The sequence below is a fragment of the Nanorana parkeri genome, unplaced genomic scaffold (genome assembly GCF_000935625.1).
Source record: "Nanorana parkeri isolate BGI_ZX_2015 unplaced genomic scaffold, ASM93562v1 scaffold188, whole genome shotgun sequence".
Taxonomy (NCBI): domain Eukaryota; kingdom Metazoa; phylum Chordata; class Amphibia; order Anura; family Dicroglossidae; genus Nanorana; species Nanorana parkeri.
The window spans coordinates 329,289-342,419 of NW_017306456.1; the positions used below are offsets into that span (position 1 = coordinate 329,289).

The window sequence follows — 13,131 nt, forward strand, 5'->3', positions numbered from 1 at the left end:
CTCTCTCTCACTCTCTTCTCAAATGTTTCTGTTATCCCCAGAAGCTGGACATTGTTCCTGCTAAATGATACATTGTAATGATAGTGACAGCTAGAACATTGTATCTCTCTCTCTCCCCCTTTTATTTTTGTATTTCTTCTGTCACTGGAAAACGAGTTCATTATGGATGTAAACTATCCTGAAGATTGTTCTTTATAGTCCAGAAGTCCCTATTGTTCGCCAGTCACATGACTGCACAGCCCATTGGATAATTATCTGCATAAACTTTTTTTTCTTTCCCATACACAAAGAACTCATATTGTTTATTTTTCCATGTATATTCCACCTTGGTCAGAGGCAGCCACTCGATCCTGTGTTCCTAGAGAAAGAAGGAAGATGAATTTTATACAAGGCGAGGTGAATATTGTCACTCACAATCACTTCAGAGAATAGTCAGTGTCAGGGACCATAGCTCCTCCAGGGGGCGCAGGAAGCAGGTCCTGCAGTTCCTGTGCTCATCTGTAGGTGTTTTCGGGCAGCCAGGAGATGTTAGGTACCGGACCACCACTGGGTGGTGCTGGAACCCGCTTGTCCAGTCCTCACCTGTGGCTCTCTTCCAGCTGTCAGTGATTAATCAATTCCTGGGAGGGTATTTAATCCCTCCCTGCAGTCAGGATTTTGCTTCAGTATCCTGTTGCCTTTTAGTGCGAATCCTGAGCCCTGTTACCTGCTTGTTGTCCTGAGCCCTGTTGCCCTGCTCCCCAGGTTTTCCTGGCCTGTTATACCCTGTGTGGGTATTCTGCGGTTTCCTCCTAGTTTTGGTTACTTTATATTATCTTTTTGTATGTGCTTGGGTGTGTATTTAGTTGGTTATCGTTACTTAGTTGTGGTTTGTGTTATGTTTTGCTCTGTATAAATAAACTATATATATATATATATAAGCTCAATTGGCCTTGTCTGGTGTGGTCACGCATTTGGTCCTCCCGTGGAGGTACCTGCATGCGGTGTGAGGACACCTGCGCACGGTACCCATGACAGTCAGCCATAACATCGTCTGTACTGGATCTCTGCTGAGATGCTGATTTGCTACAAGTTTTACCATCTCCTGTTTTTCTTTGTTTACAGACATCAGCGGCCCTGAGGAAGATCATACAGATTCCCGAAATGTGTCGCATTACAGAAAATCTTCCATAAAATATCCTACACATTTAAAGCAACCGATGCTTCTTCCAATTACTTTGGCTACTGGCTTTGTGCTTTTATATAGAGAGGAGCATGCATGATCCCACACATTTCATCACATGAACATGTGAGAAGCCCCAAGACCTGGGCATGGTCTACTGAGCTGCCCACTACCTGGACCTTAGGATAACACAACCTGGTCCTCAAAGATTTTTGTTTTTTTTTACCTTTCCAACATGGCTGTCAACATTTTGATAAAATAATCAAAAAAGATGTTGTGCAGTGAAGGCTCCTCACTTTGAGTACAGGTTAGGGGGAGGGGGGTCCTGTTTATTACAGGATAATCCTCAGCCTACAGTAAATATTGCAAGTCATTCAGGAGTTCCTTGACCTCAATAAGGACTTCAGCCTTGTGCTATCATTCAGCTACATGTTCCAAATCAGGAGTAGGCAACCTTGGCACTCCAACTGTGCTGAAACTACAAACCCCAGGGCTGTTGCCTCAGGCGGCATCTCATTGGGGGACGGCTTGATGATGGGGGCCGGCCACAACATACCAGGTTGCTAAGAGCTCTTAGTAACCTGTGACGCTCTGTGTGGCTTCCCAGCCAGCTGACTGACATCAACGGTTGCCAGAAGCTGAGCAGGATGCTCCTGGCAACCAGTGAGCCGGCCAGACACCAGAGTCGCTGGCAGTGTGGTCCGACGTCTGCCCCCTCTTTCCCGAAAGACAAATCAGCACGACAACTGCGCATAACTGCCCACCTCCCACCCCTTGACCATTACCTGCCAGCACCTCCCATTATGCTGTCTCTATGTATATAAATAAATAGGGATGCACCGATACTGATACTAGTACCGGTATCGGTGCTGATACCGAGTATTTGGGTGAGTACTCGTAATCGCCCAAATGCTTCAATACCTTCCCCGATACTGGAACTTTCGGTCAGGGGAAGATTTCCTCTGACAGGCAGTGCCGTAGGGGAACATGGAGCCGGCTTCCTGTACACAGGAAGCTGGGCGGCGAGTAATGACCCGCCTCCCGGCTTCCTGATTGGCCTGGAAGCCGGCTCCATGTCAGCAGAAGCACTGGTATCGGTACTCGGTATCGGTGAATACCGACAACAAAGTATCGATACTCGTACGCGATACCGAAAAAAACGGTATCGATGCATCACTATAAATAGATATATATATTTGGTACATTCAAAGTTCCCATTAGATATCTCTGATATACAGTTGATCATCACATACCTGTCTCAATATTTTAGAAGACTCGGAGTGTAGGCGATGCTGAGTAATTGCTTTTTGAGACGCTTCGTTTATGGAGGGATCTGGGAATCCGGTGACCGGAATCAGCTGCAATCACAGAGATATTCCTGATTATTCCACCATCCAGCATGACACATGGAACGATTTTCTTCATATACAAACATCATCTCCACCCAGCCACTAAGTTTCATTGAAGGAGAACTATGGGGTCAGTGTTTTTCCCCACAGTTCTCCTTAGGGTAACGGGAGGACACAAACTAGCGTCCTCCCGTTACCCTAAGCTCAGTATACCGCAAGCTACAGCTCCCTATATACTGAGACGCCGCAAACCGGAGCGGATCCCGACATTGATGTTGAGATCCACCCAGCTGCGGGATTGACAGCTGGCTCTGCCTATCCAGAGGCAGAGCCAGCTGTACCCGCCCCCTCCCCCAGTCAGCGCTGGAGGATCAGACAGGGGTGGAGGGGGGAATCCCTGCAGGGAGCCGTGAGTGACAGTCACGGCTCTCTGCAGGGATAGATCGAGAAGTGAGCGAGCGACGGTATGTGTTCGCTCACTTCCCGATCTACTGAGCCGACCTGTGTGACAGTTTCATTGTCACAGGTCGGCTCAGATTATGAGGCTGAGTGAAAATCACTCGCCTCATAATTCTCCTTTAAGTGCTGATCTTGATCTCAGCCTCATTCAGTCACTTCCTGATGAGAGGTAGAAAATTATTTGTTCCTGTCTTGCATTTGTTCTTTTGCGTTGTCACCCTGTCACATGTGCTCTTAGCGGTGGCTATAACCAGCCATGACATTGTCCATTGCATGGCCAGTTCTACCATTGTCACCATCAAGAGTCCCACCCTGAGCAACAACATGCAGCCACCTATGGAGCACATGATGTAGACAGGAAGTGACTGCGAAGGGGTCTGAGGAGTTCAGGAGCAGTAAGATGCAACAAAAATCATGGAAAAGTTTCAATATGAAATGTATACAAAAAAGCAGATTTAAACAGATCTCACACTCATCTGCTCATCGGAGAAGACAACCTCCCCAGTCACCTTCTTGAATCTCTTTGATGGAAAGTCAGACTTGTGGTCCGCTACAAACTCAATGGGGTGGTTTTTCCTGAAAGAGACCAAAAACACAATTTCAGCATAAAAAAACGCCTCCACGACCTTCTAAATAACACCGACAGAGTCATCGTAATCTTACCATTTTACAGTCAGCTCTATGTACTTCAAATCATGCCCCTGCCCGTGGCAGTCCTCGCACATGAAGGAACGGTAGCCATTGCAATACCCACACCTGCATGATCAGAAGAATGAGCTTGGTTACTACAGATGAGTTCATTAATAAAAACCTGGATCACCCAATCCTGTTTAGCCGGTTGGAACCCCTAATCCATGTTCTTTTAGGACACGGTGATAGAGTGTTTGTAAAAGCCCCACCCCCAGCTATGCTCATCTTACCAGCCCTCTCTTGCTCTTCTGCCTCCACCACAAGAGCACAAGATGAAACCTTTTCTGGGGGGCTGAATACTTGATACAAAGCACAATGGCCAACTGAAGGAGGACACGCAACAAAGGCTGACAACTCTGCTGCTAATTGCAAGGCGATGGATTAAGTTACCCATAAACTGCACGATTCTCGTACGAGAATCGCGGGAAATCCCGCGATCGTACGATAATCGTGCTGTGTATGGATAGAGGTGCCTTGGCGCGGCTGTGCGGCTTTCACATTTTCTGCAGAAGACGTGTATCTAAAACTCTGTTTTTAACCTTAGCGGTGAGACAAGTTTTTTTGCATGCTGGCTGGTGGGTGTGCTAGGAAACCTTTTGCTGTTGTTCATTTCTTAGATATAACACACTGATCAATTGAGACTGCTCTCTTATGTATATGAATGACCTTCATGCTGATATTCATCTGACCATGGGGTCATTTTGTTCTTGAAGCTGCATAAACGATCCCGTCCACATTTCTTACAAGAATTCTCAACCTACGTTGACTCATCTTCACTTTGATTGTATACATTTCCCATCAATTAACTTACATGGATCTTTCATTTCCAGTCGCCTTTTTTGCCTGTAAATGCAAATGAAGACAAATTAGAACACTTTTTTTTAAAAAGGGCCAAAAACACCTCAATTAAATGTACTTTGTATGCTATACAACCTAAAGTATGTGGACCTCCTCCAATGATCGAGTTCAGGAGTCTGCAGTGAAGGTTCTGTTAATCCTACTACATCATACAAAGACATTGTAGACAACTGTCCTCTTCCAGTCTTGTGGTAACAGTTTGGTGAAGACCATTTTCTGTTCCACCATGAATGCCCCCTGTGTACAAAGTCAGGTCCATAAAGACATGGTGTGACCAGTGTGGTTCGCAGGAACTCGAGTGTCCCGCACAGAGCCCTGACCTCAACCCTACTGAACATCTTTGGGATGAATTTGGAAAGCCGATTGTGAGCCAGGTCTTCTTATCCAACATGGTTTTGAGCAGTTTGGTGTGGAGGAACTCGAGTGTCTTGCACAAAGTCCTGACCTCAATCCTGCTGAACACCTTTGGGATGGATTAGAAAGCTGATTGTGAGCCAGGACTTCTCATCCAGCATCAGTACCTGACCTCACAAATGGGCACAGATACTCAAAGACACCTTCCAAAATGTTGTGGAAGACTTCCAAGAAAAGTGGGGGATCTTATAGCCACAAAGGGAACAATTTCATATAAGGGCCATGGTTTTGTAGTTGGAAGTTCGACACACTCACATAGGTGTGATGGTCAGGTGTCCACAAACATTTACAGGGGTATTCACAAAAGGGTGAAGGGTTTGGAGAAGGCCGGAGAAGTGAACAATCTAGGAGAACAGAGCTGAACTGAACAGTGAGCTGAATTGGAGAATTGTTCCAAATCAACTATGTTGTCCTAGATGGTTCACTTCTCCGGCCTTCTCCAAACTGTTCACCCTTTTGTGAATAACCCCGTAGAGACTTCTCCCAATTACACAATCCAGGGGACGGGGTATGATGTGTTGCAACTCCCTCACGGCCTCATCCAAAACTGGGTAAAGTGAGAAAGAGTTGCGTCCTGATTCCCGTCCTAAACCCCTACAACTCCACTTCCGCAGTTGTGATCCGCTATACAGACCTCCGCTAAATAGGCGAGCGTGACAGCACGTCTTAGTTCACACTGCTCGATTCTCGTACCAGAATCGAGCAGTGTATGGGCACCTTTATAGTGTATCTCCTGAACAACTGTGCAATTTTTTTCTGTATTCAGTTTCCATCATTCCCTGCATACTGCTGAAACTTCAATTCAGCCTTGACTCCTTGCGCTGCTTCTTTTTCCCCCTCTCTAAGCCCTCCAGTAGACCACAAGAGGCTGATACCAAGTCAAATTCAGGTCCTAACACGGTTTCCATTTCATAAAATACATTTTTCTGATTCATTATTGATACAGAACTTTATACATTTTTGCCTTTTATGTCTGCCTATAGTTCCGCATTAAATTCATATTTCAGTGTGTAGGCCCACAATTTAACTGTTGTTGAAAATCACAACATAACGTGTTCAGAGAGTATCGATAAATGGCACCTTTTCAGACTGGTCTAGGGCCTTGAGCGGTGTGCCTCAGGGTTCTGTGCTAGGCCCCATGCTATTCAACCTGTTTATTAACGATACCGGGGAGGGCGTGAATAGCCATGTTTCAGTGTTTGCTGATGATACCAAAATTGGGAGGGTAATAGACACGGACTTAGACATTATAACATTACAGGAGGACCTGGATAAAATAGGGGAGTGGTCAACTGTATGGCAGATGAGGTTTAATGTCGATAAATGCAAAGAAATGCACTCTGGTGTTAAAAATAGGCAAATGGGCTATATAATTATGGGTATGCCACTAGGGAAGTCAGAAATGGAGAAGCATTTGGGGGTCATTGTAGACCACAGATTGAATAATAGCTTGCAGTGCCAGGCTGCTGTAAGCAAAGCAAGTAGAGCCCTGTCCTGTATTAAGAATGGAACGTATTGCAGAGTCAAGTTTATAATTTTGCCACTTTACAGATCACTGGTTCAGCCTCATCTGGAGTATGCGGTCCAGTTTTGGTCACCAGTCCACAGTAAGGATGTCCTTGAACTGGAAAGAGTCCAGAGAAGGGCAACCAAACTCATTAAGGGGATGGAGGACCAGAGCTATGAGACACGGCTACTAAATTGAAATACGTTCACGTTGGAAGTAAGGAGATTAAGGGGGGGGACATGATTTTCATGTACAAAATGTTCAATAGTGATGGCAACATTAGCAACAAACTCTTTACGATTAACCCCATAACAAAGACTAGAGGCCACCATCTAAAATTGGTGGAGAAAAAATTTCAGTACAAGGGGCGAAGGGGGTTCTTCTCAGTTAGAGCGGTTAGGGTCTGGAACTCGCTGCCACATGCAGTGATTTCAGCTAAGAGTGTGGAATCATTCACGAAGCTCTTGGATGATTTCCTGAGAGACCGTAATATACAGGGGTACAGGTACTGCTAAGAACAAGATCACACATGGACTCATACACACACACACACACCAGCAGAACCATATGCGTACACGCAATAGGTTGAACTTGATGGAATTGTGTCTTTATTCAACCTCAAATACTATGTAACTATGTAACATTGAGTTCAATTTTAAGAGCTAAAACGGAGATTTCATTCTGCTGACCTTTCCGAGTCCTCCACACTTGGCACATTTTTTTCTGCCAATCCCTTTGCAGTATGCACACACCTGAAACAGATGGGGGAAAAAAACATCGACAATAAGGGCTCCATTTATAAAACCGTTTGCTGTTCTAAGGTATCAGCATTCACACAAAAGTTGTGAATAATACCCTTTCAAATGTTTTTAATATGTGCAAAATCTTATTTTTCTGATATTTGAGTTGTCTTTCGCAAGGCAACTTTAAGGTTTCCTGATATCCTAAGAACATACGAACATAAGAGAAAATAGCCTAAAAAAATAGCCTAAGAACATTCAGCCAGAAGAGAAAATATCTTAAAGGAGAACTATGAGGCGAGTGAAAATCACTCATCCTCATAGTTCGAGCCGACGTGTGACAATGAAACTGTCACACGTCGGCTCAGTAGATCAGGAAGTGAGCGAACACATACCGTCGCTCGCTCACTTCACGATCCTGTCCCTGCAGAGAGCCGTGACTGTCACTCACGGCTCCCTGCAGGGATCCCCCCCCTCTCCGCTCCGATCCGCCAGCGCTGACTGGAGGAACGGTCGGGGGAGGGGGGCGGGTACAGCTGGCTCTGCCGCTAGATAGGCAGAGCCAGCTGTCACTCACGCAGCTGGGTGGATATCGACAGTATTGTCTGGATCCGTCAAGGCTGCGGCGGTCTCAGTATACCGTGAGCTGTAGCTCGCTATATACTGAGCTTTGGGTGGCGGGAGGACTCTAGTTTGTGTCCTCCCGTGACCCTTAGGAGAACTATGGGGAAAAACACTTAGCCCATAGTTCTCCTTTAAGAACATCCATTCAGGTTTGCCCCATTCACACAACAGCCACAGATTTATACATTTTGTGAAAAATCCATAAAAGCAATAAGCAAAGGCTGGTGGTGAATTCCCACAGAACAATTTTACATAAAGTTTCTCTGGTACAGTTATCTTTTATTATCTTTTTATAGGCAGACAACTATGAGATATTTCATGCAGCAAAAGACGTACTTCAATTTCACGTCAGCAGTTGGACTGCTGGACTATTATTCCAGGTTACATTGATTACAAAATAAATTAACCAAGCTCAGTAGCTCAAGCTCCAATTTACACAGAGCGGAAATAGTCCCGAAGACTGACCCCCATCCCCCCCGTCCCCGCTGTGTATTGAGAGCTTCATCAATGCCCCTGAGTGAAAGCACATCAAATTGCAGAGAGATTTTACCTCCAGCCTGGAAGTATGGGGGACTCTCACTTTTTTCTTCCCAGCCTGAAACATATTTGGTAGCTGAACAGGAACTTCCCACGGTTTTGGAGCTGGTCCGTTACCTGGTCCATCTATAGGTTTGCCTGTCCAAAGACAGAAACAGGAATAGGCACCAGGACATGTTCTATCATAGAGTATTTTATCCATGCCCTAACAATGTAATGAGAGAGAGACAAAGTGTATCTCTATCTAAATCATTTTGGCTTTTAGTTTTGGATGGAATAGTAAACCTCACTTACCATCATAAGGGACAGTAACCCATTTACACTTTCGCGATTCCGTGAAGGTCTGCAGGCGATACTGTAATTAGAATGAAAATGTTATCGTGTTCAAGAAAACAATCCTCTCTTGGAAAAATATATGATAATTGGTCTTTTACAAAAGGTTGGAAATAGATCCTGCTCATGTCAGCTGACTGCATATTGAGTAAACAGTGTGGCCAGGCAATGGGGGAAAGAACTTTCTGGAGGACAACATTAGAGGGAACACCGGAAGGAGGAAGGAGGAGGCCTGAATCCAAACTATGTGACCAAGGTTTATGAAAACCTGACCATCACATCTACAGTATATGAGCTTGTTGGACATCCAATTCTAAACCCGTGTGCATTAGTATGGGGTTGTCCCCCCCCTTTTGTGGCTATAACACACCAACTGTGCCTGAGAATTGCGCCGAGGGGGTACAGGGATGCTGGAAGGGACGCATGACGCACAGGGGGGCCCGGCCAGATGCCGAGTGGGCCGCCTGTGTCTCTGTGGCATCCTCTGCTGGTGGCTTTCACTGGCGTCTCTGAAGAAGAATGCGCTGTGCGAGCAAGGAGGAAGAGGAGGCGGACAGGTAAGGAGTGCGACCAGCCAACCTGAGGGTGACCCTGCCGAGCTAACCATAGAGAGTCTATGGTGGGCTCGGCAGGGTCACCCTCAGGTGGGCTGTGTGGGATCTCAAGTGGGCTCTGCAAGGGGCATAACTAGAAGTCACAGGGCCCCAGACAAAAATTTTGCTATGGGGCCCTGTGATCTCTAGTTACGCCCCTGCTCTTGCCTACTTCATTATAAAACATTTGGGTGTAGAAATGTGTTGAATTGAATATATAACTAATAAATAAAATAAAAAACACAAAAAGAAATGAATAATAATGAATTTATGGGGGGAAAAAATCACTATTATATGAAACTTCTAATTCAAAAAAATCTTGATAATGGTTTTTAAAAAAACAAAAGAATTTGTCCTGTTTAATCTCATATTTAAGAATTGTTATTACAATTCTGACACCTACAGGAAGGAGGATGAACTGCGCGCACACTGATTTGCTCCCCCTTGCCCTTAAAGTGAACAGCCATAATGAAAGGATCTTATTGGTATGCAGTTACCCTGTGAGTGTGGAAGGTCTGGGTCTTTTGTAGCTGCATGTTTGTTGCCGCCTTGGAGCTGAAGAAGCTGTGTTTCTTACTGTAGTCCATTAACACTTGTCTGGCCACATCCTCCGAGACGTAAGGCGGCCTGTAATGGGATGAGCAGTGAAGGGTGCGGTACACATATCCTATTATACAATATCCTACTAGAATATCTGCACAAGGGTCAAGTTTCAAAACATTTTACCTAGGGATGCACCCATACCGGTATTTTGATACAGAGTACGAGTACCGATAATTTTGTTCCGCTACTCGTCGATACCAACGACCGAGTACCGGAAGTCCCATTCAGGAAGCCAGGTTCCATGTAATGACTTGCCACCCGGCTTCCCGATTAACAAGAAAGCCGTCCCATACGAATCCCTCAGTGCGGATCTCTGTCCCCTCTCGCCTCCGCATGTCCAGCCTGCCACCCCCGGGGCCTCTCCAGCCAGGAGCGGCCTTCCTCCGGTACCCAGCCGGAGCCGTCTTGCAGGCCAATCATGGAAGCCGGGCGCCGTGTAACGACGCGGCGCCCGGCTTTCTGATTGGCCTGGAGGCCGGCTCCATGCTCCCTCGTCATGAGATGACGAGGGAGCATGAAGCCGGCTTCCCGGCCAATCAGAATGCCGGGGCGCTGCGTCATTACACGGCGCCCGTCTTCCTGATCGGCCAGCTTCCCAACCAATTGGGAAGCCGGGCAGCGAGTCATTACACGCTGCCCGGCTTCCTGATTGGCCGGGAAGTCGGCTCCATGCTCTCTCATCACAAGTGACGCTGCCCGGCTTCCTGATACAGGAAGTATCTGGCTAGGCATCGGAGCATTTGGGCGAGTATGAGTACCAACCCCAAATACTCGGTATCGGCACCGATATCGATACTAGTATCAGTATCGGTGCATCCCTACCTGTCATGTCCAGGAGTACACAATTGTCTCAGTTTAACTCAGTGAAACTTCACTTTTTTTGGATAGAAGGAAGAAGGGTTCCTGAACAGACAAGGACAGACTTGTACTTACCCCATTTAAATCCAAGTTCCTGGTACAGCATTGTGCAGAGTCTAATATGATTGTGTAATCTTATAAGCACCAGAGTTGGACCCAGTACACTCAGTAATCAGCACAGTAAATGAGCTGGTCTGACATGCCTCCTCTCTGGTCAGACACACCCCCTGTCTGATCTGACACCTTATTTCTGGTCGGAACCGCCCCCCCTCTCTGATCAGACACACCTCCTCTCTGGTCAGACATCCCCACTCTCAGTTGTGGCACTCCTCCTCTCTGGTTAGACATCCCTACCCTCTGGTCAGGCATCCCCACTCTCAGTTCTGACACTCCTCCTCTTTGGTCAGACATCCCTCCCCTCTGGTCTGACACACGTCCTCCCTGGTCTGATACGCCCCCTTTCTGGTCTGACAAGCTTCCTCTCTGGTCAAACATCCAATTCTCTGGTCAGACATCCCCCTCTCTGGTCTGACTTGACTCCTCTCTTTTTCTGCAACACAAGCCTGTGTGAGGACACTTAGGTTGAGGGGTGTGGCCATTACTCAGCTCTGCCAGCACAGAGCACTGTAGTGAGACACAACCGGAGATGAGAGGGAATCTCTCCCCTTTTTCCCCTCTTAAACAGTTGTCCCCATTGGAAGATGTTCCCTCTATTCCTGTTGTGGTGACAGCTTACACTTCTATTCACTAAAGTGTGAATAGTTTGGAGAAGTGAAAAATCTAGAACAAAATAGCTGATATGGAAAAATTCTCCAATTCAGCTCACTTTCCAGGTCAGCGATGTTGTCCTAGATTGTTCCCTTCTCCGGCCTTCTCCAAACTCTTCACCCTTTTGTGAATAACCCTGTAAAAGTTTTGGATTTTCCCATAGAAATAAAAATGGTGATTTCCCCACTGGGGACCGCAATAAAAACCTGGCAAGGGGTGTAGCCCTTTCCTGCTCTAAACTGATTTTAAAAAATGGCTTTAGATGGACTTTAAAAATATTTTTTGGTTACAGGTCCACGGAGGGTCTCACCAGGGGTACATGCGGAGGGTCTCACCAGGGGCAACTGTGGTGGATCTCAGCTGGTGCACACGCAGAGGGTCTCATCAGGGGCACATGCGGAGGGTCTGCACCGGCAAGAGGTCCACCCCTGCTGTGGAAGTGAGACTGAATTTCTCTAAAGTGAGGGAAATCCCATATGGTTGTGACAGAAAAAAAAAAAGATTTTCCCTCTATTTCCATGCCGGTGACAACTCACCGGCACCTGACAGCTCACTCACCTGACAGTGGTTTGAACCATTTCCTACACTAGCTAAGTTAAAAAAAAACATGGCTTTAGATTCACTTTAAAGTATATATGTTTGGTTACAGTTCCACGTTAAACTGTAACATTTGTATTATGAAGTCCCAGAGGCATCATGTATACGAGTAACACAGCAGAGAATATTCTTGATAAGACTCCACTTATGTTCATTCCAAAGTCCGCCATCTATTTCCGCATGCCTTGCCTCCTGTACAGCAGTGATGATGCCACCAAATGAATTATTAGCTGACATTAAAGTTAAATGAACTTGTAATGATTGTCTACAGCAGTAAAGTGTCACACGAGGATATGTCACCTTTTTATGCCTATGGATTCCACAGAGGAAAATAAAACCAACCCGATCGCTAAAACCCACAATAAACTTTCCTATGCTGATGTCACCTCAGAAGCAAATCGTTATATTTCTAAATCGGAATCTTTCATTCACATACGCCCTCTCTCTGGTCAGACATCCCCCACATACACTGAGTGGCCAGATTATTATGACCCCCCCCGTCAGTACTTCGTTGGGCCGCCTCGTGACTCCACGAGATGGTGAAAGGTGATGCGAGGAATCTGACACGGCACTGTTGCCCTTCTGTTGTCTTGTACCAGTCTTGCCACTCCCCCGTTCTGCCCTAACATTGACTAGTCGCTGACGGCCACAATTCAGACCCAGATTTTCGGCTGACAGTCCGGTCTTTCAAAACTTTGACAACATCTGCTCTTGAACATTTAACGAATTCTGCTGTTTTGCTGATACTCGCTCCATGGCTCCGAGCGCCAACAATCATCCCACGTTCAAAGGCTGTTAAATGGCGTTGTTTCCCCGTATCTTCAGAAACAAATCACTTCTACTGTCGTGGTAACCAACCCGCTTCCCTATTTATAATGGTCTGGCCCTCTAGCAACTTCAGCGCCAAATTATAGCTAATTTGCCTACAAACGTCAGGCGGTCATAATAATCTGGCCACTCAGTGTATAACACAGGGTGAAACTGCCATGGAGGTCCTTGTTCAGGCACTTCCTGTTATAGGGTTTGAATAACATCACAC

The 13,131-nt window shown here is 46.2% G+C and overlaps 1 protein-coding gene across 1 annotated transcript in view; it reads right to left on the reverse strand.

Annotated features, from left to right (window-relative positions):
- Window positions 1-223: 223 nt before the first annotated feature.
- The window catches only part of LOC108786005 (protein SSUH2 homolog), a 17,199-nt gene continuing 4,291 nt past the window's right edge, over window positions 224-13,131 (reverse strand). Inside the window, exons 3-11 of the mRNA XM_018555214.1 lie at window positions 9,764-9,893; window positions 8,635-8,695; window positions 8,354-8,478; window positions 7,129-7,191; window positions 4,472-4,503; window positions 3,634-3,726; window positions 3,441-3,546; window positions 2,416-2,520; window positions 224-358 (exon numbers count right to left, since the gene is read on the reverse strand). Coding sequence (XP_018410716.1) covers window positions 224-358; window positions 2,416-2,520; window positions 3,441-3,546; window positions 3,634-3,726; window positions 4,472-4,503; window positions 7,129-7,191; window positions 8,354-8,478; window positions 8,635-8,695; window positions 9,764-9,893 — 850 coding nt within the window. The remainder of the gene's footprint in view (window positions 359-2,415; window positions 2,521-3,440; window positions 3,547-3,633; window positions 3,727-4,471; window positions 4,504-7,128; window positions 7,192-8,353; window positions 8,479-8,634; window positions 8,696-9,763; window positions 9,894-13,131) is intronic.